General features: G+C 62.1%; 3 protein-coding genes and 2 long non-coding RNA genes across 5 annotated transcripts; 3 read left to right on the top strand and 2 right to left on the bottom strand.

Annotated features, from left to right (window-relative positions):
* Nucleotides 1-172: 172 nt before the first annotated feature.
* LOC127465974 (heterogeneous nuclear ribonucleoprotein L-like) lies at nt 173-14,893 on the top strand. The gene is given in 17 exon segments (XM_051776499.1): nt 173-235; nt 237-413; nt 974-1,092; nt 1,723-1,960; nt 2,864-2,949; nt 3,899-3,995; nt 4,838-4,910; nt 9,268-9,339; nt 10,942-10,991; nt 10,993-11,043; nt 11,045-11,113; nt 11,116-11,238; nt 11,949-12,070; nt 13,106-13,307; nt 14,011-14,068; nt 14,530-14,625; nt 14,717-14,893. Coding segments are annotated over 17 exon segments (1,755 nt in total). The 3' UTR covers nt 14,776-14,893.
* On the bottom strand, nt 7,521-8,586 carry LOC127465975 (uncharacterized). The gene is made up of 3 exons (XR_007902502.1): nt 8,379-8,586; nt 7,839-7,942; nt 7,521-7,640 (listed from the first exon to the last, which is right to left on the bottom strand). It is a non-coding gene; the product is annotated as an uncharacterized LOC127465975 (long non-coding RNA).
* On the bottom strand, nt 7,954-8,346 carry LOC127465976 (uncharacterized). The gene is made up of 3 exons (XR_007902503.1): nt 8,244-8,346; nt 8,128-8,201; nt 7,954-8,055 (listed from the first exon to the last, which is right to left on the bottom strand). It is a non-coding gene; the product is annotated as an uncharacterized LOC127465976 (long non-coding RNA).
* A 468-nt stretch (nt 14,894-15,361) lies between the features above and the next one.
* On the top strand, nt 15,362-19,519 carry LOC127465978 (delta(3,5)-Delta(2,4)-dienoyl-CoA isomerase, mitochondrial-like). The gene is made up of 10 exons (XM_051776502.1): nt 15,362-15,430; nt 16,052-16,226; nt 16,784-16,872; nt 16,962-17,086; nt 17,191-17,239; nt 17,370-17,434; nt 17,790-17,860; nt 17,948-18,019; nt 18,636-18,786; nt 19,274-19,519. The coding sequence occupies exons 1-10, from the start codon at nt 15,397-15,399 to the stop codon at nt 19,376-19,378; spliced, it is 936 nt and encodes a 311-aa protein (XP_051632462.1). The 5' UTR covers nt 15,362-15,396; the 3' UTR covers nt 19,379-19,519.
* Nucleotides 19,520-20,204: 685 nt separating this feature from the next.
* Nucleotides 20,205-25,788, top strand: LOC127465977 (galectin-4-like). The gene is given in 11 exon segments (XM_051776501.1): nt 20,205-20,376; nt 20,614-20,702; nt 21,010-21,211; nt 21,998-22,117; nt 22,971-22,997; nt 23,511-23,555; nt 23,670-23,699; nt 24,342-24,430; nt 24,877-24,973; nt 24,975-25,043; nt 25,553-25,788. Coding segments are annotated over 11 exon segments (960 nt in total). The 5' UTR covers nt 20,205-20,331; the 3' UTR covers nt 25,700-25,788.
* Nucleotides 25,789-26,518: the final 730 nt, after the last annotated feature.

Below are 26,518 nucleotides of genomic sequence, written 5' to 3'. Positions count from 1 at the left end.
GCGCTGATCGACAGCTCAGCGGACCAATAAACGCGCGGCCGCTGGTCCAATGAGAACCCTGCGCCGTGGCGGGAACGGCCTCAACCAATGAGATGCTCCACCCTGCTTGATTGACGTGTGGGCGGGCCAATGGGGGGCGTGTCGTGGGCGGGGCGGGCGGTGAGAGGGCGCCATGTCGCGGCGGCGGTGGCGCGGCCCTCAGGGCGCCGAGGGCGGCGGGCGCGGCGCCGACATGGGGGAAGATGGCGGCGGGCGGCGGCGGCGGCGGCGGCTCGGGGCGCTACTACGGCGGCGGTGGCGGCGGCGACGGCGGCAGGGCTCCTAAGCGCCAGAAAACCGACGGCGCGGAGCCGCCGCCTCACGGGCCCGGCGGGCCGGGGGGAGCAGGCGGAGGGGCCGGAGCGGGAGGAGGGGTGAGGAAATTGGGGGTAAAGGGAGTTTTGTGGGAAAAGAGGCGCTTTGGGGAGGGAGCGGTGGGTAAGGGGGCCTGAGGGGGGTAAAAATGGCGGGAGGGGCTGAGGGGGCAAAACTGGCGGGAAGGGTGAGGGGGGTAAAAGAGCCCCTTTGGGGGGGGAAGGAGGGGAAAGAGGGGTCTGAGGGGAGTAAATGTGGGGTGGGGTAAAACAACCCTTTTGGAGGGGTAAGTGGGGGGAAAGGGGTCTGAGGGGGGTAGAAAAATACCCTTTGGGGGCGTAAAAGACCCTTTTGGAAGGGGGTAAATACTTGGGAAGGAGCAAAATAACCCTTTGGAGAAGGTAAATATTTTGGGGAGGGGGTAAAATCAGTCCTTTGGGGGGGTCCAAAAGCTGCTTGGAGGGGCCCAAACACCCTTTTGGGGTCTCAGGGTGTGTGTGGGGGGGGCGAGCCCAGGGCCATTTCTCCTGGTTTTAGCCCCCCAAACCCGGGGGGATTTGGGGGTGTCCCCAAGTCCCCCCCAGGTGTCCCCAACCCCCCCGTGCGTGTGTCCCCCCAGGAGAACTACGAGGACCCCCACAAGACCCCGGCGTCCCCCGTGGTTCACATCCGGGGGCTCATCGACGGCATCGTGGAGGCCGATCTGGTGGAGGCCCTGCAGGAGTTCGGGCCCATCAGGTGACACTGGGGGCATTTGGGGACATCAGGGGACATTGGGGACATCAAGGGGTGTGGAGACATGAGGGGACATCAGGGGGGTGTGGGGACACAGGAGGCTGATCTGGTGGAGGCCCTGCAGGAGTTCGGGCCCATCAGGTGACACTGGGGGCATTTGGGGACATCAGGGGACGTTTGGGGACATTGGGGACATCAGGGGACAGTGACCCCATGGTGACCCTGTCCCTGTCCCAGCTCTGTGGTGGTGATGCTGTGGGTGTGGGGGTGGTGGCAGTGACTCTGTGGGGTGGTCACACCAGTGACACTGACCCCGTGGTGACCCTGTCCCCATCCCAGCTACGTGGTGGTGACACCGTGGGGTGGTGACACTGGTGACACTGGTGACACTGGTGACACTGACCCCATGGTGACCCTGTCCCCTGTGGTGACCCCTGTCCCCGTCCCAGCTACGTGGTGGTGATGCCGTGGGGTGGTGACACTGGTGACACTGGTGACACTGGTGACACTGACCTCATGGTGACCCTGTACCCCTCCCAGCTCCGTGGTGGTGATACTGTGGGGTAGTGACACTGGTGACACCAGTGACACTGACCCCATGGTGACCCTGTCTGTCCCCTGTCCCCGTCCCAGCTACGTGGTGGTGATGCCGAAGAAGCGCCAGGCGCTGGTGGAGTTCGAGGACATCCTGGGCGCCTGCAACGCCGTCAACTTCGCCGCCGACAACCAGATCTACTTCGCCGGCCACCCCGCCTTCGTCAACTACTCCACCAGCCAGAAGATCTCCCGGCCCGGAGACAGCGACGACGCCCGCGGCGTCAACAACGTCCTGCTCTTCACCATCCTCAACCCCATCTACTCCATCACCACGGTGGGGGGCCTTTGGGGGGTCCTGGGGGGTCCTGGAAGGGGTTTGGGAGGTCCTGGAGGTGGTTTGGGGGGTCCTGGAGGGGGTTTGGGGGGTTCTTGAAGGGGTTTGGGGGGTCAACAACATCCTGCTCTTCACCATTTTCAACCCCATCTACTCCATCACCACGGTGGGGGGGGTTTGGGGGGTCCTGGAAGGGGTTTGGGGGGTCCTGGAGGGAGTTTGGGGGGTTCTTGAAGGGGTTTGGGGCATCAACAACGTCCTGCTCTTCACCATCCTCACCCCCATCTACTCCATCACCGCGGTGGGTGAACCCTGGGATTTGGGGGGATTTTGGGGTCCCAGGTTGGTTTTTGGGGGTTCCAGGATGATTTTTGGGATCCCAGGGTATTTTGGGGGTCCCAGGGTATTTTTGGGCTCTCAGGGTATTTTTGGTGATCCCAGGGTGGTTTTGGGATCCCAGATTGGTTTTTGGGGGTCCTGGGTTATTTTTGGGCTCCCAGGTTGGTTTTTGGGGATCCTGGGGTATTTTTGGCAATCCCAGGATATTTTTAGGGGTCCTGGGTTGTTTTTTGGGCTCCCAGGTTGGTTTTTGGGGGTCCTGGCGTACTTTTGGGCTCTCAGGGTATTTTTGGGCTCCCGGGTTGGTTTCTGGGGGTCCCAGGTTGGTTTCTGGGGATCCCAGGGTACTTTTGGGCTCTCAGGGTATTTTTGGGGTCTCGGGTTGGTACTTGGTGGTCCCAGGTTGGTTTTTGGGGATCCCGGGGTATTTTTGGGCTCTCAGGGTATTTTTGGGCTCCCGGGTTGGTTTCTGGGGGTGCCAGGTGGGTTTTTGGGGGTCCCAGGTTGGTTTCTGGGGGTGCCCGGTGGGTTTTTGGGGTGCCCCTGACCCCGCTGTGCCCCCAGGACGTTCTCTACACCATCTGCAACCCGTGCGGGCCCGTGCAGAGGATCGTCATCTTCCGCAAGAACGGCGTCCAGGCCATGGTGGAATATCCTGCAATTCCAGGGGCACCCCCAAATCCAGGGCTTTGGGAGGGGGAGGGTCCCCCAAATCCAGGGGTTCGGGGAAGAGGGGGGGCTGGGGGTCCCCAAAATCAGGGTGTTCCCAAAGAACCCCCGTGTTCGGGAAGAAGGGACTCGGGGGTCTTCAAAACCCAGGGGCTCGGGGAGGAGGGGCTTGGGATTTCCCAAAATCCAGGGGTTCCCAACCTGTCCAGGTGTTCCCAGCCAGTCCAGGTGTTCCCAGCTAGTTCAGATGTTCCCAACCAATCCAGGTGTTCCCAACCAGTTCAGATGTTCCCAACCAATCCAGGTGTTCCCAACCAGTCCAGGTGTTCCCAGCCAGTCCAGCTGTTCCCAACCAATCCAGGTGTTCCCAACTAGTTCAGGTGTTCCCAACCAATCCAGGTGTTCCAACCAGTCCAGGTGTCCCCAGCCAGTCCAGGTGTTCCCAACCAGTTCAGATGTTCCCAACCAATCCAGCTGTTCCCAACCACTCCAGATGTTCCCAACCAGTCCAGGTGTTCGGGAAGGAGTGGATGAGGGCTCCCTAAAATCCAGGTGTTCCCAACCAATCCAGGTGTTCCCAACCAGTCCCGGTGTTCAGGAACCCAAGGTTCCCCCAAGATCCAGGCGCTCCCAATTCCCCTTTGGAATCTGATCCCCCCCCAGAGCTCAGGTGCCCCCCCAGAGCTCAGGTGCCCCCCCCAGAGCTCAGGTGCCCCCCCAGAGCTCAGGTGCCCCCCCCAGAGCTCAGGTGCCCCCCCAGAGCTCAGGTGCCCCCCCTGGGGGAGCTCAGGTGCCCCCCCAGGAGCTCAGGTGCCCCCCCCGAGCTCAGGTGCCCCCCCCAGAGCTCAGGTGCCCCCCCAGAGCTCAGGTGCCCCCCCCGAGCTCAGGTGCCCCCCTGGCATTGCCGTGTGTTCCTTGACGCCGCGGCAGGTTCGACTCGGTGCAGAGCGCCCAGCGCGCCAAGGCCTCGCTCAACGGCGCCGACATCTACTCGGGCTGCTGCACACTCAAGATCGAGTACGCCAAGGTGGGCACACCTGGGGGGCACACACCTGGGAACACACCTGGGGACACACCTGGGGGGGCACACCTGGGGGGGCACAGCTGGGGGGACACACCTGGGGGGGCACAGCTGGGGATAGCTGGGAACACACCTGGGGGCACACCTTGGGATAGCTGGGAACACACCTGGGGGGGCACACCTGGGGTCACACCTGGGGGCACACACCTGGGGATAACTGGGGGCACACCTGGGGATAACTGGGGGCACACCTGGGCACACACCTGGAAACACACCTGGGGATACCTGGGAACACGTGGGGATACCTGGGAATACCTGGGGATACCTGGGAACACACCTGGGGGCACACCTATGGGCACACACCTGGGCACACCTATGGGCACACACCTGGGCACACCTGGGAACACACCTGGGGGCTCACCTGGGAGCACACCTGGGGATAACTGGGAACACAGCTGGGAACACACCTGGGGATACCTGGGCACACACCTGGGGGCACCTGGGGACACCTGGGCACACACCTGGGGCACGTGGGGATAACTGGGCACACACCTGGGGGTACCTGGGGATACATAGGAACACACCTGGGGACACCTGGGCACACCCCTGGGCACACCTGGGCACACACCTGGGCACACCTGGGCACACACCTGGGCATACCTGGGAGCACGTGGGGATAACTGGGGGTGTCTGGGCACACACCTGGGGATACCTGGGAACACTTTTGGGCCCTACTCTTGAGGGTAGCTGGGCATGCTCCTGGGGACACCTGGGCACACCCCTGGGCTACCTGGGCACACCTGTCCAGGTGCCAACGCCCCCATTTCTGCCCCCCCCCCCCCCCTCAGCCCAGCCGCCTGAACGTGTTCAAGAACGACCAGGACACCTGGGACTACACCAACCCCAACCTGAGCGGGACAGGTAAAGCAGCACCTGGGCACACCTGGGCACACCTGGGGGTCACCTGGGCACACCTGGGGGTCACCTGTGCCCACCTAGGGGTCACCTGTGCCCAGCTAGGGGTCACCTGGGCACACCTGAGGGTTACCTGGGACCCACCTGTGCCTACCTGGGGGTCACCTGGTCACACCTGGGGGTCACCTGAGACCTACCTGGGCTCACCTGGGGGTCACCTGAGGCCCACCTGGGGTCGCCTGAGACCCACCTGGGCTTACCTGGGACTCACCTGAGACCCAGCTGGGCTCACATGGGGGTCACCTGAGACCCACCTGGGGGTCACCTGTGCCCACCTGGGGCTCACTTGAGGCTCACCTGGGGGTCACCTGGGCACACCTGGGGCTCACCTGTGTGTCCCCCCCCCAGGTGGACAATTCCCACTGGATTCTGGGGGCGGGGCCGTCCCGTGCCTTGGTTTGGGGGGTTCACCTGTGCCAGGTGTGCCCTGGGGGGGGAGGGGCTGCGCCTGCTTGGGGGGGGGGATTTTCCTGGAATTTTCCTCCTCCTCCTCCTCCTCCTCCTCCTCCTCCTCCTCCTCCTCCTCCTCCTCACACCCCTCACGAAACACAGGGGGGGGGCCCAAAACACCCCCCCCCGAAAATCCCGGCGAGGCCAAGGCAGGACCCCCCCGGCGCGGGACAGGCCCGGCACGTCCCCCCAGCATTCCCAACAAAACACCTGCCAGGAGTAGGAAACACCAGGAGAAACCTGGGGGGAGAGCAGAGGGAAATTCGGGAATTCTCTCTCGGCTCCGGTGGTTTTTTTTTTATGGTTTATTTTTTTTTAGGAATTCTCTCACTTTTCCAAACAAAAAAAGAGACACCAAAAGTTTGGGCGGGTTTGGACTTTGCCAAAGGGACAATTCCGGTGCTTTGGGTTGGTTGGTTGGTTGTTTTTTTAGGAATTCTCTCTCAGTTTTCCAAAGGCCACAGTTTGCAGGAATTCTCACCGGGCAGCTCCGGCGTCCGAGGCACAAATCCCAAGGGGATTTTTGGGAATTCTGCCGCTTCCAGAGGCGCAGATGGGGCGGGTTCAACTTCCAAGGCACAAATGCCAGTGGGATTTTCAGGAATTTCACACCACAGTCCAACTTCCAAGGCACAAATTTCAAGGCACAAATTCCAAGGCTGTTGGTTTTTGGGAATTCTCTCAATCCCAAGGCACAGTTTGGGAGGTTTTTCAGGAATTTCACACCACGGTTCAACTTCCAAGGCACAAATCCAAGGCACAATTCCAAGGCACAAATTCCAAGGCACAAATTCCAAGACACAATTCCGGTGGGATTTTCAGGAATTTCACACCACAGTTCAACTTCCAAGGCACAATTCCAAGGCACAAATTCCAGGACACAATCCCAAGGCACAATCCCGGTGGCTTTTAGGAATCTCTCGACATGGTCACATTCCAAGAGCCTCTTTTTTAGGAATTCTCTCACTTCCAAGGCACAGTTTGGGAGGTTTTTCAGGAATTTCACACCACGGTTCAACTTCCAAGGCACAAATTCCAAGACACAATCCCAGTGGCTTTTAGGAATTTCTCAACACGGTCACATTCCAAGAGCCTCTTTTTTTAGGAATTCTCCATTTCCAAGGCACAGATTCCAAGGCACAATTCCAAGGCACAGTTCCAGTGGGATTTTCAGGAATTTCACACCACAGTTCAACTTCCAAGGCACAAATTCCAAGGCAGAATCCTGGTGGTTTTTGGGAATTCTCTCACTTCCCAAGGCACAGTTTGGGAGGTTTTTCAGGAATTTCACACCACGGTTCAACTTTCAACGCACAAAATTCCAGGACACAATCCCAAGGCACAAATCCCAAGGCACAGTCCCGGTGGTTTTCAGGAATTTCTCGACACGGTCACACTCCAAGAACCTCTTTTTTTAGGAATTCTCCATTTCCAAGGCACAGATTCCAAGGCACAATTCCAAGGCACAATTCCAGTGGGATTTTCAGGAATTTCACACCACGGTTCAACTTCCAAGGCACAAATCCAAGGCACAAATTCCAAGGCCCAAATTCCAAGGCCCAATCCTGGTGGTTTTCAGGAATTCTTTCCAAAGGCACAATCCCAGTGGTTTTTCAGGAATTCTCTCCCAAGGCACAATCCCGGTGCTTTTTCAGGAATTTTCCCCCCACGGTTCAACTCCCCAAGGCACAATTCCAGCAGTTTTTTCCCAAATTTCTCAACACACTCCAAGAGCCTTTTTTTAAATTTTTTTAAGGAATTTTCTCAGCTCTGAGACAAAATTCCTGTGGTTTTTTTTTTTTTTTAGGAATTCTCTTTTTGGTGGGTTTTAGGAATTGGTCTCTGAGGGTCTTTTCTTTAGGAATTTTTTCACCTCCAGGTGGTTTTTTTTAGGAATTTTTCTCCCCTCCTTGGAAGGGTCACTTTCCAAAATGGAGTTTTAGTGATTTTTTGGGTTTTTTTTAGGAATTTCTTATTTTTGAGACCATTTGTTTGGGTGTTTTTAGGGATTTTTAGGGATTTCTCCCCCACTTGGTTTTCCAAGGCTCTCTTGGATGGTTCTTTAGGAATTCTCTCACCTCCAAGAGCACATTTAGGATGTTTCCACCACTCCAGGACCATCTCTTGGTGGTTTTCAGGAGCTCTCACCACTCCAAGACAACATTTTGACTCATTTTAGGAACTTCTCACCACTCCAGGACCATCTCTGGGTGGTTTTTTAAGAGGCTTTCACCACTCCAAGAGCACACTGATGGTTCTCACCCCTCCAAGACCATCTCTTGATGCATTTCAGGAACTCCAACAACACTCCAAGGCCACATTTTGGTGCATTTTAGGAACTTCTCACCACTCCAAGACAACATTTTGACTTATTTTAGGAACTTCTCACCACTCCAAGACCATCTCTAGGTGGTTTTCAGGAACTCTCACCACTCCAAGACCATTTCTTGGTGCATTTCAGGAACTCAATCAACATTCCAAGGCCACATTTGGTGCATTTTAGGACGTTTCCACCACTCCAAGACCATCTCTGGGTGCATTTCAGGAACTCTCACCAGTCCAAGACCATCTCTTGGTGGTTTTCAGGAACTCAATCAACACTCCAAGGCCACATTTGGTGCATTTTAGGAACTTCTCACCACTCCAAGACCATTTCTTGGTGGTTTTTAAGAGGCTTTCACCACTCCAAGAGCACACTGATGGTTCTCAGCACTCCAAGACCATTTTCTTGGTGCATTTCAGGAACTCAATCAACACTCCAAGGCCACATTTGGTGCATTTTAGGAACTTCTCACCACTCCAAGACCATCTCTGGGTGGTTTTTAGGACGTTTCCACCACTCCAAGAGCACACTGATGGTTCTCACCACTCCAGGACCATTTTCTTGGTGGTTTTCAGGAGCTCTCACCACTCCAAGACAACATTTTGACTCATTTTAGGAACCTCTCACCACTCCAGGAGCACACTGATGGTTCTCACCACTCCAAGACCATCTGCCCTAGGACAAAACCTCCACTTTTTCCACCACTTTTCCACCTCAGCCATCAAGGACCCCCCCTAAAAACTGACAGAACCAACCCCCAAAACCCCCCCAGACAAACCCAGAAAGCCACCAGGAAAACACACAGAGGCCACAGGACACGCACAGGAGGAGGACCAGCCCGTGAGAGCCCCCGGGGGGGATCAGGAACCCCCTTTTTGTGCTGTTTTGGCCCCCAAATGCTGGGCCCCGGTTGTGACTGTCCTGCCTGTGCCGCTGCAGGGGCCGGAGCGCGCTCGGAGCCTCCGGGGGTAAGAGAAAAACCCCCCAAAGTGGGGCCCAAACGGACTTTTTTGCCCCCCCTTCCTTCTTGACCAGCTGTAAGTAGCCCCTTTTTATTTTAAATGTCGTTTTGGTATCGAAAAAAAGCGAATTTTGGTGTCGGAATGTAGAAAAAGAGCCTCGAGGAGGGAGATAAAAAAGGATTTAAAAAGGATTTAAACAAAAAGTCGCCTTTTCGGCCCGTTTCGCGCTGCCTCGACCCCCCCCCACACTCACCCCCTCCCCCCACCCAGCTCGGGGGAGGGGGGAGGGGCTCGTTAGGGGGTTAATTAGCGGCTCAGCGGGTTGATTGTGATGTTAATTAGCGCTGGTTGTGTTAATTGGGGGGGTCGGGAGGGGGTTTGTCCCCCTCTTTGCCCCCCCCCTTTTCCTACAAAGGGGGTGGTCCTGGGGGTGGAATGGGGGGGATGGGACCCCAAAATCTCTCTCCGGGGGGGCCCCCGAGGTTTTGGGGGGAGGGGAGAGGGGCGTGTCCCCCTCCTCCCCCAAAATGGGGGCCCCCCCTGAGCTCTGGGTGTGTCCCCCCCCCAGCAGAGCCCGGTGGGAACCCCAACAAGAGGCAGCGGCAGCCCCCCCTCCTGGGGGACCACCCGGCGGAGTACGGTACGGGGGGGCAAGTTTGGGGGGGCAGGGGGCTGGGGGGGCATATTTGGGGGGACAGGGGGCTGGGGGGCACTTTGGGGGGGCTGGGAGGGCAAATTTGGGGTGGCAAGGGGCTTGGGGGGGCACATTTGGGGGGGCAGGGAGCTGGGGGGGCACATCTGGGCGGGCTGGGGGCTGGGGGGGCAAATTGGGGGGACAGGGGGCTGGGGGGAGCAAATTTGGGGGGCAGGGGGTTGGGGGGGCAAATTTGGGGGGGCAGGGGGCTGGGGGGGCACGTTTGGGGGGGGCAAAATTGGGGGGGAATCCTAAATTGGAGGGGGGAGGCCTGGTTTGGGGGCGGGGGGCATTTGATGGGGGGGGCCCGATTTGGGGGGTTGGGGGGGGCACAAGTTGGGGGGGTTTGGGGGGGCTGGGGGGGTGCAAATTTGGGCTGGGGGGGCACGAGGTTGAGGGGGGGTCCCACCTCGCTGGGAGGGGGTTCCGTGTCAATGAGGGGGGTCCCACGATTTTGGGGGGGTCCCACCTCAGTGTGGGGGAGTCAGTCCCACGATTTTGGGGGGTAGGGGGGGGTCTCCCACCTCAGGGGGGCGGTCCCACGATTTTGGGGGGGGTCTCGTGTCACTGGAGGGGGGGGGTCCCACAATTTGGGGGGGTCCCACATTTCTGGAGTGGGATCCCATGTCACTCTATGGGGGGGGGTCCCACAATTTTGGGGGGTTCCCATGACCCTGGGGTGTCTCCTCCCTCATTAGGGTGGGGTCCCACGATTTTGGGGGGTGCCCCACGTCCCTGGGGGGTGTCCTATATCACTGTATAGGGGGTCCCACGACCTTGAGGTGTCTCCCCCCTCCCTGGGGTGGGGTCCCACAATTTTGGGGGTGCCCCACATCACTGGGATGGAGTCCTATGTCATGTTGGGGGGGTCCCATGTCACTTTTAGGGGGGGGTCCCACAATTTGGGGGTGCCCCACGTCTCTGGGGTGGGGTCCTATTTCACTCTAGGGGGGGTCCCATGATTTTAGGGGTGCCCCATGTCACTGGGGTGGGGTCTCATGTCACTGTAGGGGGGTCCCACGATTTTGGGGGTGCCCCACATCACTGGGGGGGGGGGTCCCACATCACTGTACAGGGGGGTGCCCACCTCCTTGGGGTGGGGTCCCACGATTTTGGGGGTGCCCCACATCACTGGGGTGGGGTCCCACGTCACTGTAGGGGGGGGTCCCACAATTTGGGGGTGCCCCACATCACTGGAGTGGGGTCCCACGTCACTGTAGGGGGGGGGTCCCACAATTTGGGGGTGCCCCACATCACTGGAGTGGGGTCCCACGTCACTGTAGGGGGGGGGTCCCACAATTTGGGGGTGCCCCACATCACTGGGGTGGGGTCCCACGTCACTCTAGGGGGGGGGGGTCCCATGTCACTGTATGGGGGGATCCCACAATTTTGGGGGGGTGCCCACCTCCCTGGGGTGGGGGTCCCATGATTTTGGGGTGCCCACCTCCCTGGGGTGGGGTCCCACGATTTCGGGGTGTGCCCCCCATCACTGGAACGTCTCCCCCCTGACCGTGGGGGTGTCCCCCCTCCCCGTGTCCCCCCCCCCAGGCGGCCCCCACGGCGGGTACCACCACGGGCACTACCACGACGAGGGCTACGGGCCCCCCCCCTCCCCACTACGAGGGGCGGCGCATGGGCCCCCCCCCCCGTGGCCGGGGGGCACCGCCGGGGGCCGGGGCGCTACGGCCCCCAGTACGGGCACCCCCCGCCCCCCCCCGCCGCCCCCCCCCCGACTACGGCCCCCACGCCGACTCGCCCGTGCTCATGGTGTACGGGCTGGACCAGGGCAAGATGAACTGCGACCGCGTCTTCAACGTCTTCTGCCTCTACGGCAACGTCGAGAAGGTGGGCAGGGGGCTGGGGGGGACTGGGGGGGTCCCAGGGGGGGTTTGGGGGGTCCTCGGGGGGGCTGGACCAGGGCAAGATGAACTGCGACCGCGTCTTCAACGTCTTCTGCCTCTACGGCAACGTGGAGAAGGTGGGCAGGGGGCTGGGGGGGACTGGGGGGGGTTTGGAGGGGTCTAGGGGGGGTTTGGGGGGTCCTCGGGGGGACTGACTGGAGCAAGGTGGACTGTGGCTGATGTCAAGAAGGTGAGGATGGGGCCTGGGAGCAATTTGGGGGTCCTGGCAGGAATTTAGGGGTCCTGGGGGGGATTTAGGGAGATTTAGGGGGGGTCTCTTTGGGGAGATTTAGGGGGGTCTTCGGGGGGGTTGGAGCAGGTAAGATGAACCATGACAGCGTCTTCAACGGCTTCTGCCTCTACAGGACAGTGGGCAGGGGGGTTTTAGGGGGGGTTTGGGGGACTGGGGGCTCATCAGGGGGGATTTTGGGGGTCCTGGAGAGGAGCTGGAGGGGTTTTGGGGGTCCTGGAAGGGTTTGGAGGGTCTTCAGGGCAAACTGGACCAGGTAAGATGAACCACGACAGCGTCTTCAACGGCTCCTGCCTCTCCAGGACGGTGGGCAGGGGGCTCTGGGGGGATTTTGGGGGTCCTGGGGGAGGTGTGGGGACCCCCCAGGTGTGTCCTCACCTGTCCGCCCCCGTCCCCTGGCGCAGGTGAAGTTCATGAAGAGCAAGCCGGGCGCGGCCATGGTGGAGATGGCCGACGGCTACGCCGTGGACAGGGCCATCACCCACCTCAACAACAACTTCATGTTCGGCCAGAAACTCAACGTCTGGTGGGTCTGGGGGCTCCGGGGATGGGAACCCCAGGGTTGGGGGTCCAGGGGTGTCCCCTGCACTGGGATGGGACTGGGAGAGCTTTTCCCCTCATGTTTTCTGCCCTTTTCCCCCTCATGTTTCTCCCTCTTTTTTCTCTTCTTTTTTCTGCCCTTTTCCTCACTTTTTCCCCTCACACTTCCCTCATTTCCCTCATTTCCCCTCACATTTCCCTCCCTGCCCTTTTCCCTCATTCTTTTTTAACCTTTTCCCTCATATTTTTCATCCTTTTCCCCTCACGTTTCCTGCCCTTTTTTTCTCTCCCTTTTTCCCGCCCTTTTCCCCTCACATCTTTCGCTCTTCTCATGTTTTTCTCCCGTTTTCCTCACATTTCTGGCCCTTTTTCTCTCCCTTTTCCTGCCCTTTTCCCCTCATATTTCACACTGTTTTTTTTTCATGTTTCCTGCCATTTTCTCCTCACCTTTCCCGCCATTTTCCCCTCACATTTCCCGCCCTTTCCCCCTCACATTTCCCGCCCTTTCCCCCTCACATTTCCCGCCATTTTCCCTCACATTTCTCCCTCACCTTTCCCTCACATTTTCCCCTCACATTTCCCACCCTTTTCCCTCACATTTTCCCCTCACCTTTCCCGCCATTTTCCCCTCACGTTTCCCTCACATTTCTCCCTCACATTTCCCACCCTTTCCCCTCACATTTCCCACCCTTTCCCCTCACATTTCCCACCCTTTTCCCTCACATTTTCCCCTCACGTTTCCCACCATTTTCCCCTCACATTTCCCTCCCTTTTCCCCTCACATTTCCTGCCCTTTTCCCTCACATTTCTCCCTCACATTTCCCGCCCTTTTCCCCTCACGTTTCCCGCCATTTCCCCCCTTTCCCCCACTGTGTTGAAGCGCCACGGCCTCACCCCGGAGCCATTTTAGGGGCCGGAGGGTGTGTCGGGGTGACCCTTGAGGGGCTCCCACGATTTTGTTTTGGTTTTTTTCTGGTGATTCCCCATTTTTGGGGGCTCCCCTGACCCCCTTTCCCCGCAGCGTGTCGAAGCAGCACGCCATCATGCCGGGGCAGTCCTACGGGCTGGAGGACGGCTCGTGCAGCTACAAGGACTTCAGCGGCTCGCGGAACAACCGCTTCTCCACGCCCGAGCAGGCGGCCAAGAACCGCATCCAGCACCCGTCCAACGTGCTGCACTTCTTCAACGCGCCCCTCGACGTCACCGAGGAGAACTTCTATGAGGTGGGACCCGGCCTCGGCCTCCTCCTCAGCCTCCTCTTCACCTTCCTCTTCACCCTCCTCTTCACCCTCCTCTTCACCCTCCTCTTCACCCTCCTCTTCACCTTCCTCTTCACCCTCCTCTTCACCCTCCTCTTCACCTTCCTCTTCACCTTCCTCTTCACCCTCCTCTTCACCCTCCTCTTCACCTTCCTCTTCACCTTCCTCTTCACTCTCCTCTTCCTCCTCTGCACCCATCTCGGGGCTTCTTTCACCTCCTCTTCCTTCTCTTTTTCAGCTCCTTTTTCTCCTCCTCTTCTCCTTCTCTTTATCCTTTCTCCTCCTCCTTCTCTTTGCCTGTCTCTGGTTTTCTCCTCTTTCTCCTCTTTCTCTTTACCTGTCTCTTTTTTTTTCCTGTTCTCCTTCTCCTCTTTTTCATTTTCTTCTCCTCCTCTTCCTTCTCTTCTTCCTTCTCCTCATCCTTGTCTTCATCTGTCTCTTCTTCTTCCCCTTCCATTTCTTTCTCATTTCTTCCTCCCTGTCGTCCTTCTGCTCCTTCCTCTTTTCCTCCTTCTTTTCCTCCTCTTCCTCTTTGTTTCCTTTCTTCTTCTCCATCCGTTTTTCTTCTCTTCCTTTGCTCCTTCTGTTTTCCTCCTCCTCCTCCTCCTCCTCCTCCTCCTCCTTTCTTTCCCCCCCAACCCCCCTGACTCCCTTTTTGCCCCCCCAGATCTGTGATGAGTTGGGGGTCAAACGTCCCTCCTCGGTCAAGGTCTTCTCAGGCAAGAGTAAGTGTTTTGGGGGGAATCCCCCTTTCCTGTGGGGTCTCCCCTTCCTTGGGGGATCTCCCCTTTCCCATGGGGTCTCCCCTTTCCCATGGGGTCTCCCCTTCCCTGGGGGGGGGGTCTCTCATTTCTTGTAGGGGTCTCTCCTTTCCCATGGGGTCTCCCCTTTCCCGTGGGGTCTTCCCTTTCCTGTGGGGTCTTCCCTTTCCCGGGGAGGGTCTCTTATTTCCTGTGGGATCTCCCCTTTCCCAGGGGATTTCCCCTTTCCCGGGGATTTCCCCTTTCCCCTGGGGTCTCCCCTTTCCCGTGGGGTCTCCCATTTCCTGTGGGGTCTCCCCTTTTCCAGGGGATCTCCCCTTTCCCGGGGGGCCTCCCCTTCCCTGTGGGCTCTCCCCTTTCCCCAGTGGGTCTCCCCTTCCTTGGGGGTCCCGTCTGAGCGGGGTGTCCCCCCCGGTGCCCCCCAGGCGAGCGCAGCTCCTCGGGGCTGCTCGAGTGGGACTCCAAGAGCGACGCGCTGGAGACCCTCGGCTTCCTCAACCACTTCCAGATGAAGAACCCCAGTAAGTGCCGCTCGGGGGGGGTCTGGGGGGGGTCCCGGGGGGTCCCCGAGGCCCCCCTGACCCTCCCCTGTGTGTGTGTGTGTGTCCCCAGACGGGCCGTACCCCTACACGCTCAAGCTCTGCTTCTCCACGGCGCAGCACGCCTCGTAACCGGACCCCCGACCCCCTCACCCCTTTTTTAGAGCCGAGGGGCAGCCCTGACCCCTCCCCGACCCCTCCCCCGGTTGTGTGTCCCTCCCCTCCCCTCCCCTCCCTCGATTTTTAAGAACAAGAGTCGGGGCCCGACGGGGTCCCTCTGTGACCCCCCCCCCCCCCCAAAAAAATAAACCTGTTTGGAAAACACACACGGAGATTTTTTTTTTGGGGGGGGGGTAGGGTGTTTAAGAAGGGGTTTAGGGGGTTTGGGAAGGGGTTTTGGAGGGTTTAGGGGGTTTGGGGAGGATTTCAGGGGGGTAGGGAAGGTTTTTGGGGGAGTCTGAGGGGGTTTAGGGGGAATTTTGAGGGGTTTGGGGGAGGACTCGGGGAGCATTTTGGGTGGGGTTGGAAGCATTTTAGGGGGGCTGGGGAGGATTTGGAGGGGTTGGGGGAGGATTTGGGGGGATTTTGGGACGTTTCGGGAAGTTTTTGGGGTCCCGGAGCCACTTCCGCCCATAAGGTTGGGCGGGTAACGCGTCACTTCCGCCCGGAGAGGGGCGTGGCCGTGTTTCCTGCGCTCCCATTGGCTGTGGGTGCCGGAAGTCGGCAGCGCCCCCTGGCGGCGGAGCGGGGCCGATGGCGCTGGTGGTCGCGCGGCTGCTCCGGGCACGTGAGTGGGGGGGGGGAAGAGACCCCCCGGGGGGGGGAGCACGTGACCAACCCCTCCGGGACACGTGACCTCCCCCGGACCCCCCCCCAAAGCCCCCCCGGGCCGGACAAGGGACCCCCCCGGGTGACCTTGAACCCCCCGCGACCCCCTCCCGGGGCTCCCAGTGACCCCCCCAGTAACTCCCAGTGACCCCCCAGTAACTCCCAGTGACCCCCCAGTAACTCGCAGTGACCCCCAGTAACTCCCAGTGACCCCCCCAGTAACTCCCAGTGACCCCCCCCAGTAACTCCCAGTGACCCCCCAGTAACTCCCAGTGCCTTCCCAGTAACTCCCAGTGACCCCCCCCAGTTCTCCCCCAGTCCCTTGTGTGCCCAGTAGGTCCCAGTGCCCCCAGTCCCTCCCCAGTTCCCCCCACGGTCCATCCCAGTGTCTCCCAGTGCCTCCCCAGTGGCTCCCAGTCCTATCCCAGTGGCTCCCAGTCCATTCCAGTCCCTCACAGTCCCTCCCCAGTGGGTCCCAGTTCCCTGCAGTTCATCCCAGTCCATTCCAGTCCCTCCCCAGTCCCTCCCAGTCCCTCCCCAGTGGGTCCCAGTGGCTCCCAGTCCATCCCAGTTCCCCCAGCGCTGCGGGTCCTGCGTCGCTCGATGGCGTCGGAGGCGTCGGAGCCGTCGGGGGCTCCGGGGGCCCCTCCCCGGGAATTCCAGACCCTGCGGGTGCGGCAGGAGCGGGAGCACGTCCTGCACGTGGAGCTCAACCGGCCCGGCAAGCGCAACGCCATCAACCTGCTCTGCTGGAGGTACTGGGATGGACTGGGACACACTGGGATGGACTGGGACACACTGGGATGGACTGGGAGCACTGGGGTGGGAGCGGGAGCACGTCCTGCACGTGGAGCTCAACCGGCCCGGCAAGCGCAACGCCATCAACCTGCTCTGCTGGAGGTACTGGGACGGACTGGGATGGACTGGGAGGGACTGGGACACACTGGGATGGACTGGGAGCACTGGGGTGGGAGCGGGAGCACGTCCTGCACGTGGAGCTCAACCGGCCCGGCAAGCGCAACGCCATCAACCTGCTCTGCTGGAGGTACTGGGAGGGACTGGGAGGGACTGGGACACACTGGGATGGACTGGGATGGGACTGGGAGGGACTGGGAGAGACTGGAGGGACTGGGAGGGACTGGGACACACTGGGATGGACTGGGATGGGACTGGGAGGGACTGGGAGGGACTGGGAGGGACTGGGAGAGACTGGGAGGGACTGGGATGGACTGGGACACACTGGGGCGGACTGGGACACACTGGGACGCCCTGGGGGGACACTGGTGCCCCCCTGACCCCCCCAATCCCGCAGGGAGCTGGTGGAATGTTTCCAGGACATCTCCCGGGACCCCTCGTGTCGCGCCGTCGTCGTCTCGGGCGCCGGGAACGCCTTCACCTCCGGTGATTCCAGAGGCCGGGAGCGGGGCCTGGGGGGGCCTGGGGGGTCCTGGAGGGATCCTGAGCCCCCCCCCGGCCTTGTCCCCCCCCAGGGATCGACCTGGTGGACCTGGGGGGGCTCTTCCTGGGGATCCCAGGCGAGGACGTGGCCCGGCGCGCCTGGAACCTGCGCCAGAAGATCCTGGAGTTCCAGGAGAGCTTCTCCGTGCTGGAAAAGGTGGGGATGGAGGGGCGGGGGCGGATCCTCCCCCTCGGACACCCCAAAATCCCCTCGGATCCCCCCAAATCTTCCCCCCTGACCCTCCTGACCCCCCCCCCCAGTGCCCCAAACCCGTCATTGCTGCCGTGCACGGACCCTGCATCGGAGCCGGTGAGTGGGAACGGGGTGGGAGGGGAGGGTAGGGGAGGGGATGGGATGGAGGGGATGGGATGGGATGGGATGGGATAGATGGGGATGGGCAGGGGATGAGGATGAGGATGAAGATGAACCCCCCCTGCAGGTGTTGACCTGATCTCGGCCTGTGACATCCGGTTCTGCTCCCAGGACGCCTCGTTCCAGGTCAAGGTGGGACACGAGGGGTCCTCGAGACCCCCCTCGGGTGTCCCCGAGACCCCTCAGGTGTCCCCAAGACCCCTCGGGTGTCACCGAGACCCCTCGGGTGTCCCCAGGACCCCTCGGACATCCCTGGGGCCTCATGGGTGTCCCTGGAGCCCCTTGACCACTCCTCTGTCACCCCCCTCAATGTCCCTGATGTCCCCCTGTGTCCCCAATGTCCCCAAATGTTCCCCCATGTCCCTCCACGTCCCCACAACGTCCCTGATGTCCCCCAATGTCCCCAAATGTCCCCCCATGTCCCTCCACGTCCCCACAACGTCCCTGATGTCCCCCATGTCCCTGATGTCCCCAAATGTCCCCCCAGGAGGTTGACATCGGGCTGGCGGCCGATGTGGGGACCCTCCAGCGCCTCCCCAAAATCGTGGGGAGCCAGAGGTGGGTGAGGGGGCTGTGGGGGGGTCCTGGGGGTTGGGGGTGACGGGGTGACCCCCTGTGACCCCCCGGTGTCCCCCCTGCCCCCAGCCTGGTGAACGAGCTGGCCTTCACTGCCCGCAGGATGTTGGCGCCCGAGGCCCTGAGCTGCGGCCTCGTCAGGTGGGGGGGGCCCAAAACCCAGGGGAGGGGGCCCCAAAATCGGGGAGGGGGCACTGAGGGTCCCCCGGGGGTCACCACCATCCCCCCTTGGCTGGGGGAGGTCCCCAGAATTCGGGGGGGAGGCACTGAGGGGGGACCTGGTCAGGTGAGGGGGTTCCCGAGATCAGGAAGGGCCCCAAAATTAAGGGGGGGGTTCCCCACCCTAAAAACTAGGAGGGGGGGTACTGAGGGTCCCCTGGGGGTCCCATGGGGGGATCGGGGGGGCTTTTGGGGTGCTGGGGTGGGTTTTGGGGTGGCCGTGGCCAGGGGGTTTTGGAGGTGCCAGGGTTGGTTTGGGGGGTCCCTGGAGAGGTTGGGGGTCCCTGGGAGGGGTTTTGGGGTGCTGGACTCTATTTTTGGGGTGCTGGGGTGTATTTTGGGATGCTGGGGAGGATTTTGAGGGTGCTGGGGTGTATTTTGGGGTGACCCCGTGCCCCCCCAGCCAGGTGCTGCCCGACAAGGCGGCGCTGCTGGAGGTGGCCCTGGGGGTGGCCGTGACCAGGGTGGGTCTGGGGGTCCCAGGGTGGGTTTGGGGGTCCCTGGGCTGTATTTTTGGGGTGACCCCATGCCCCCCCAGCCGGGTGCTGCCCGACAAGGCCACGCTGCTGGAGGTGGCCCTGGGGGTGGCCGTGGCCATCGCCGCCCGCAGCCCCGTGGCCGTGCAGGGCACCAAGATCAACCTCGTCTACTCGAGGGACCGACCCACCCCCGAGGGGCTGCAGCACATGGTGGGTGCTGGGGGGGGGCAAAGGCTGGGACACCCCCTCAAAATCTGGGACAGCCCCCCCAAATCCTGGGACGGCCCCACAGAATCCAGAACACCCCCCCAAAATCTGGGACACCCCCCAAAGGCCGTGTGTGTCCCCTGTCCCCAGAACATCGTGTCACCCGAGATCCCCCAAATGCCACATCCCCTCCCACGTCCTGCCTGTCCCCAGGGGTGTCACATCCATGTCCCCAGGTGTCCCCTGTCCCCAGGGGTGTCCCTGTCCCTGTCCCAGTGTCCCTGTGTCCCCTGTCCCTGTCCCCAGGGGTGTCCTGTCCCCATGTCCTCATCCTGGTGTCCTCATGTCCCTGTCCCCAGGGGTGCCCTGTCCCCACCCCGGTGTCCCTGTGTCCCTGTCCCCAGGGGTGTCCCTGTCCCTATCCCCACCCCGGTGTCCCTGTGTCCCTGTCCCCCTGTCCCTGTCCCCACGGGTGTCCGTGTCCCCCCAGGCCACGTGGAACATGGCCATGCTGCAGACCGAGGACATCCTCAAGTCGGTGCAGGCGGCCCAGGAGAAGAAGGGCCCCGAGGAGGTCCCCTTTGCCAAGCTCTGATGTCCCCGGGGGGCCACCGAGGTCCCCTCTGTGTCCCCAACGTCCCCTCCCCATCCCAGGCTCTGGTGTCACCGGGGTGTCCCCAAATCCCCTTCAGCCTTAATGTCACCTCAGTGCCACCAACCCCTCTCAGTGTCCCCTTCCCGGGGCTCTGGGGTCACCCCAGTGCCACCACCCCCTCCCTAGTGTCCCCTTCTTGGGCTCTGGGGTCCCCTCAGTGCCACCAACCCCTCTCAGTGTCCCCTTCCCAGGGCTCTGGGGTCCCCTCGGTGTCCCCAATAAACCTGTTTGTCCCCAAGTCCCCTGGTCTTGTCCTGTCACTGGGGGTGGGGCCTGGGGGGGTCCCCGTGTCCCCAAAGTGCCACCAGGGCTCTGGGGATCCCCAAAGTGCCCCTGGGGGTCTGGAGATCCCCAAAGTGCCACCAGGGCTCTGGGGGTCCCCGAGGTGCTCCTGGGGGGGTCCCCAAATTGTCACCAGGGCTCTGGGGATCCCCAAAGTGCTCCTGAGGGTCCCCAAGGTGCCCCTGGGGGTCCCCAAAGTGCCACCAGGGCTCTGGGGGTCCCCAAAGTGCTTTTGGAGGTCCCCAAAGGGCCCCTGGGGGTCTGGGGAAGGGCAAAGGTCCGAGGGCCCATCCGGCCCCTCCCAGGGCAGAGTCCAGGGCGGTGTCACCTGTGCCAGGTGTGTCACCTGTGCCAGGTGTGTCCCCTGTGCCAGGTGTGTCCCCTGTGCCGGGTGTGTCCCCTGAGCCAGGTGTGTCACCCGTGCCAGGTGTGTCACCCCCTCCCCATTTCCTGTGTCTGGGGGGGTCAAAGTCCACTCCCCACCCTGGGAGGGGCCGGAAATGGGGAAGGGGGGGGCCCCACGTGGAGAAGGGGTATAAAGGGCCCCCCCCGTGGTGTCACCGTTCCCACCAGTGCCACCAGTGCCACCAGTGCCACCAGTGCCACCAGCCATGGCCTTCGTCCCCGCGCCCGGGTACCTGCCCGCCTACAACCCGGTGGGTACCCCAAAAACGGGGGCGGGGGGGGCTGGGGGGCACCCCAAAAATGAAGGGGGCGGGGCTCAGGGTCGCTGTGACCCCCCCCAGGGACAGGGTTGGGGTCCCTGTCACCCCCAAACTGGGGTCTGGGGTTGTCGTCACCCCTTGGCCCTGCAGGTTTTGGGGTCCTGGGGGGTCCCCGTGTCCCCCCCCGGGGACATTTCAGCCCCCCCTGACCCCGTGTCCCCCCCCCAGCCCCTGCCCTACGTGGCCCCCGTGGCCGGGGGGCTCCATCCCGGGATGGCCATTTACGTGCAGGGGGTGGTGGCCCACCACGCCAAAAGGTACTGGGGGGCACTGGGAGGCACTGGGGAGGACTGGGGGGGCACTGGGGAGGACTGGGGGGGACTGGAGGGCACTGGGAGGCACTGGGGGGCACTGGGGGGGACTGGAGGGCACTGGGGGGCCACTGGGGGGGACTGCGGGGGGCACTGGGAAGCACTGGGGGGGACTGGGAGGGACTCGGGGGGGCACTGGGGGGGGACACCAGAGGGAATGAGGGAGGTTTTAGGGGGGCTCTGGGGTAATTGGGGGCACTGGGGGGGCACTGGGGGAATCCCAGGGGGGTCACCAATGCGTGTCCCCCCCCAGTTTCTGCGTGAACCTGACCTCTGGCCCCGAGGAGGGCTCGGACGTGGCCCTGCACGTGAACCCCCGTTTCTCGGGGGGGGTCCTGGTGCTCAACAGCCGCCGGGGGAAGCACTGGGGGGACGAGCAGCGCCAGGACCCCCAACCCCTGCACCCGGGGGGGCCCTTCGAGCTCGTCATCAACGTCACCCCCCACGGGTACCGGGTACGGGGGCTGGGGGAGCACGGGGGGGGGGGAGAGGGGCTCCGGGGGGGGGTTGGAGGGACCTAAAGGGGGTTAGAGGGGCTCCTGGGGGGACTGGGGGGTCTTAAAGGGGGATTTGGGGGTCCTAAAGGGGGTTAGAGGGGCTCCTGGGGGGGGTGGAGGGGCCTAAAGGGGGATTTGGGGGTCCCTAAAGGGGGTTACAGGGGCTCCCGGGGGTGCTGGGGGTCCTAAAGGGGGGATTTGGGGGTCCCTAAAGGGGGTTACAGGGGCTTCTGTGGAATTTGGGGTCCTAAAGGGGGGATCTGAGGGTCCTAAAAGGGGATTTGGGGGTCCTAAAGGGGGATTTGGGGGTCCTAAAGGGGGTTACAGGGGCTCCCGGGGGGGGTTGGGGACCCTAAAAGGGTATTTGGGGGTCCTAAAGGGGGTTACAGGGGCTCCGAAGAGGAATTTGGGGTCTGCAGGGTGGGGTTTATGGGGGGGTCCCCAAAGCATATTTAGGGGTCCCCAGAGAGGTATTTGGGGTCCCCAAGGGGAGAATTTGGGGGCCCTTGAGGGGGAGTTTTGTCTCTGGACACAGGAGGGCCTTGAGGTGCCCACGGGATATTTGGGGGTCTTGGGGGGTATTTGGGTACTGGGGTCCCCAAGGGGGTATTTGGGGTTCCAGGGGGTATTTGGGGTCCCCAAGGGGGTATTTGGGGTTCCAGGGGGTACTGAGGGTCTCGAGGTGGGGGTTATGGCCCCGGGGGGGGTGTTTTGGGGGTCTCTGAGCCCTCCTTGCCCCCCCAGCTCCTGGTGAACGGGTCCCACTACGCCGAGTTCCCGCATCGACTCCCCCCGGAGAGCGTGGGGGCCGTGACCGTCAGCGGGGACCTGGAGCTGCACTCGGCCTCCGTCCTGGGGGGCGGGGTGAGCCCCCCCAAAACCCACCCCTGAGACACCCCCAGACCCCAAAACCCACCCCAGAACCCCTCCAGACCCCAAAACCCACCCCAGAACCCCCCCAGACCCCAAAACCCACCCCAGAACCCCCCAAGCCCCCCTGGAGCTGCACTCGGTCTCCGTCCTGGGGGGCGGGGTGAGCCCCCCCAAAACCCCCTCACCCAAAAAACCCACCCCTGAGAAACCCCCAGACCCCGAAACCCACCCCTGAGACACCCCTGTGCCCCAAAACCCACCGCAAAAACCCCTCAAACCCCCCTGGGATCCCCGCCTCACCTGGAGCTGCACTCGGCCTCCGTCCTGGGGGGCGGGGTGAGCCCCCCCAAAACCCCCCGGGCCCCAAAACCCACCCCTGAGACACCCCTGTGCCCCAAAACCCACCGCAAAAACCCCTCAAACCCCCCTGGGATCCCCGCCTCACCTGGAGCTGCACTCGGCCTCCGTCCTGGGGGGCGGGGTGAGCCCCCCCAAAACCCCCCGGGCCCCAAAACCCACCCCTGAGACACCCCTGTGCCCCAAAACCCACCCCTGAACCCCCTCAAACCCCCCTGGAGCTGCACTCGGCCTCCGTCCTGGGGGGCGGGGTGAGCCCCCCCAAAACCCCCTGACCCAAAAACCCACCCCTGAGACACCCCCAGACCCAGAAACCCACCCCTGAAACCCCCCTGTGCCCCAAAACCCACCCCTGATCCCTCCCAGACCCCAAACCCCACCCCAGAACCCCTCATGTATCCCCCAAAATCCTCCTGTACCCCAAAACCTCCCCCAACCCCCCCCCCGTACCCCCAAAAGCCCCCCCTGACCCCCCCTCTCTCCACAGGGCCCGTGTGCCCCCCAATGTGTCCCGGTGAGTCTGGGGGGGGCCTGGGGGGGGCACCCGGCTGGGTTTGGGGACCCCCAGGGGTATTTTTGGGGTCCCCAAGGGGGGGATTTGGGGACCCTTGGCTGGGTTTGGGGGTCCCCCTGGTGGATTTGGGCCCCCTCCAGGTTTATTTTGGCCCCCCCCAGGTGTATTTTGGGGTCTTCAAGGTGGGTTTGGGGTTCCCCAGGGGTATTTTTGGGGTCCCCGGGGGGAAGTTGGGGACCCCAGGTGGGTTTGGGCCCCCCCAGGTGTATTTTGGGGTCCCCCAGGTGGGTTTGGGGGTCTCAAAATGTATTTTGGGCCCCCCAAGGTGTATTTTTGGGTCCCCCATGTGGGTTTGGGGGGTCCCCAGGTGAGATTTAGGGCTCTCCAAGGTGTATTTTGGGGGTCCCCAGGTGTATTTTGGGACCCCCAGCTGGGTTTGGGGGTCCCCCAGGTGGGTTTGGGGGGTCCCCAGGTGAGATTTGGGGCCCCCCCTGACCCCTGTGCCCCCCCCAGGACATGCCCCAGGCCATCCCCTCGTACCCCAACTTCAACCTGCCGGTAAGTGGGGCGGGGGGGGTCCCCAAAACTGAGCCCCCCCATCGCGGGGGGGTCCCCAAGGGGGTCCCTGGGGTGTGTCCCCCCCCTCACTGACCCCCCTGTGCCCCCCCACAGGTGATGGGGCAGCCCCCCACCTTCCACCCGGTGAGTGTGGGGCAGCTGGGGGGGGTTTTGGGAGTTTTTGGGGGGGCAGGGGGGCTTTGGGGGGGATTTGGGGGTCCGGAGAAGGGTTGGGGAGGGCACAGAGGGGGTTTTGGGGGGGGTCAGAGTGGGATTTGGGGTTCTGGGGGGTACAAAGGGGATTTTTGCAGAGGTTTTGGGGTCCTGGGCAGGGTTTGGGGGGGCACAGGGGGGCTTTTGGGGGGCTCAGGGTGGGATTTGGGGTCCTGGGGGGGCTCGGGGGGTTTTGGAGGAGTCAGGAGGGATTTTGGGGGGGGGGGTTGAGGTCCTGGGGGGGTCTCACAGTGGGATTTGGGGTTCGGGGGGGGATCGGGGGGGATTTTGGGAGGGGCTCAGGGTGGGATTTGGGGGGGGCTTAAGGTGGGATTTGGGGTCCGGAGGGGGGGCACAAGGGAGACTTTGGGGTCCTGGGGCAGTTTGGGGGGGCACAGGGGGGCCTTGGGGGGGCTCAGGGTGATATTTGGGGTCCTGGGGGGGGTCTCAGGGGTCTCTGGGGGGGGTTATTTGCTCTCTGGGGGGTCGTTGGGGTTTTGGGGGGGGCTGGGCAGGGTGTGGGGGTCTCCCCACCCTCCGAGCCCCCCTTTTTTTGTGTGTGTCCCCCCCCAGTCCGTCCCCTTCGTCGCCACCATCCCGGGGGGGCTCGTCCCCAAGAAAACCATCGTGGTCAAGGGCTTCATCCCCCCGGACTCCAACAGGTATTGGGGGACCCCCCCTCTCCAAAAAGACCCCCCCTGGCTCCACCTGAAGGTGGGGCGGGGGGGGGCACGTTCTGCTGCACGTGACCCCCCCCAACCCCCGTGTCACTGACCCTCCCTGATGCCCCCAAATCCCTGTGACCCCCAAACACCCCTGTCCCTGCTCCTCTGACCCCCCCCAACCCCTGTGACCCTCCTGTTCCCCCCAAATCCCCCCCAAAGCCCCCTGTTCCTGACCCCCCCAAATCCTGTCCCCCCCCAGGTTCCACATCAACCTGCGGGCGGGGCCGGGGGGGGACATTTTGCTGCACCTGAACCCCCCAAATCCCTGTGACCCCCAACCCCCCCGTCCCTAACCATCCCAAACCCTCCTGACACCCCCAAACTCCCCTGTGACCCCCCCAAAACCCCCCTGTGACCCCCCTGACCCCCCTGTGCCCCCCCAGGTTCCACATCAACCTGCGGGCGGGGCCGGGGGGGGACATTTTGCTGCACCTGAACCCCCGGCCGGCTGACGGGGTCCTGGTCCGGAACAGCCATCTGAGGGGGGTCCTGGGGGCAGGAGGAGAGGGACGTGCCCCACAACCCCTTCCAGCGCGGCCGCTACTTCGATGTGAGCTGGGGGGGGGGTGTTGGGGGCGCTTTTGGGGGGGCTGGGGGGGACACAGAGGGGTTTGGGGGGGGTTTGAGGGCTCCTGGGGGGGACACAGTGGGGTTTGGGGGGGCTTGGGGACTCTTTGGGGGGGGCACAGGGTGGTTTTGGAGGGGCTTGGGGGCTCTTGGGGGGGATAAAAGGGTGTTTTGGGGTTTGGGGGGGGACACAGGGGGGTTTGGGGGGGCTGGGGGGGACACAGAGGGTTTTTGGGGGGACAAAGGGGGGGTTTGGGGGGCTGGGGTCTCTTTGGGGGGGACACAGTGGAGTTTCGGGGGTCTGGAAGGGGACACAGAGGAGTTTTTAGGGTCTCAGGGGGACTTTAGGATCCTGGATGGTTTGAGGTGGGGGCACAGAGGGGGTTTCGGGGTCTCTTGGGGGGCTTTAAGGTCCTGGATGACTCAGGGGGGCCGTGGGGAGGTGTTTGGGGGTTCCGTGTGTGATTCCCCCCCGTGTACCCCCCGTGCCAGCTGTCGATCCGCTGCGGGAACCATCGGTTCAAGGTGTTCGTGGAGGGGCAGCCCCTCTTCGACTACAACCACCGGGTCCCGGCGGGGCCGCACGTGGACACGCTGGAGATCGACGGCGACGTCGTCCTGTCCTACGTCCACTTCTGAGACACCCCTGCCCTGCAGCTGCAAAATTATAGCCCTGAAACTGCCCCCAAACTGCCAAATTATAGCCCCAAAACTGCCAAATAACTGCCCCATTGTAGCCCCAAAAGTGCCAAATAACTGCCCCATTGTAGCCCCAAAAGTGCCAAATAACTGCCCCATTGTAGCCCCAAAAGTGCCAAATAACTGCCCCATTGTAGCCCCAAAAGTGCCAAATAACTGCCCCATTGTAGCCCCAAAAGTGCCAAATAACTGCCCCATTGTAGCCCCAAAGCTGCCCCCAAACTGCCAAATTATAGCCCCAAAGCTGCCCCCAAAACTGCAAAGTTATAGCCCCAAAACTGCCAAATAACTGCCCCATTGTAGCCCCAAAACTGCCCCCAAACTGCCAAATTATAGCCCCAAAGCTGCCCCCAAAACTGCCAAATAACTGCTCCATTATAGCCCCGAAACTGCCCCCAAAACTGCAAAATTATAACCCCCAAACTGCCCCCAAACTACCAGATAAATGCCCCAGAACTGCCCCAAAACTGCAAAATTATTGCCCCAAAACTGCCCCCAAACTGCCAACTGCAAAGTTACAGCCCCAAAACTGCCCCCCTGCACCCCAAAACTACCCCCCTCCAGCACTGACCCCAATAAAGTTGTTCCTGCTCCAGCTCAGTCTGGAAAAGGGGGGGAATGGGAGGGAAAATGGAGGGAAATGTGAGGGGAAAATGGAGGGAAACGTGAGGGGAAAAGAGAGGGAAACATGAGGGGAAAATGGAGGGAAATGCGAGGGGGAAAGGGTGAGAAATGTGAGGGGAAAATGGTGAGAAATGT

The sequence above is a fragment of the Manacus candei genome, unplaced genomic scaffold, assembly GCF_025592945.1.
Source record: "Manacus candei isolate 608988 ecotype Guabito, Panama unplaced genomic scaffold, ASM2559294v1 h1tg000550l, whole genome shotgun sequence".
NCBI classification, from domain to species: Eukaryota; Metazoa; Chordata; class Aves; order Passeriformes; family Pipridae; genus Manacus; species Manacus candei.
Note: the sequence above shows the minus strand (reverse complement) of the source record. Positions and strands in the feature narration are given on the sequence as shown.

What these genes read in the sequence shown, in the direction of transcription:
- LOC127465978 (XM_051776502.1), top strand. Translation starts at nt 15,397, where the DNA reads ATGGCGCTGGTGGTCGCGCGGCTGCTCCGGGCAC. An exon ending in GCTTCTCCGTGCTGGAAAAG is followed by an intron (nt 17,087 to 17,190) that starts GTGGGGATGGAG and finishes CCCCCCCCCCAG; the next exon opens with TGCCCCAAACCCGTCATTGC. An exon ending in ACGCCTCGTTCCAGGTCAAG is followed by an intron (nt 17,435 to 17,789) that starts GTGGGACACGAG and finishes ATGTCCCCCCAG; the next exon opens with GAGGTTGACATCGGGCTGGC.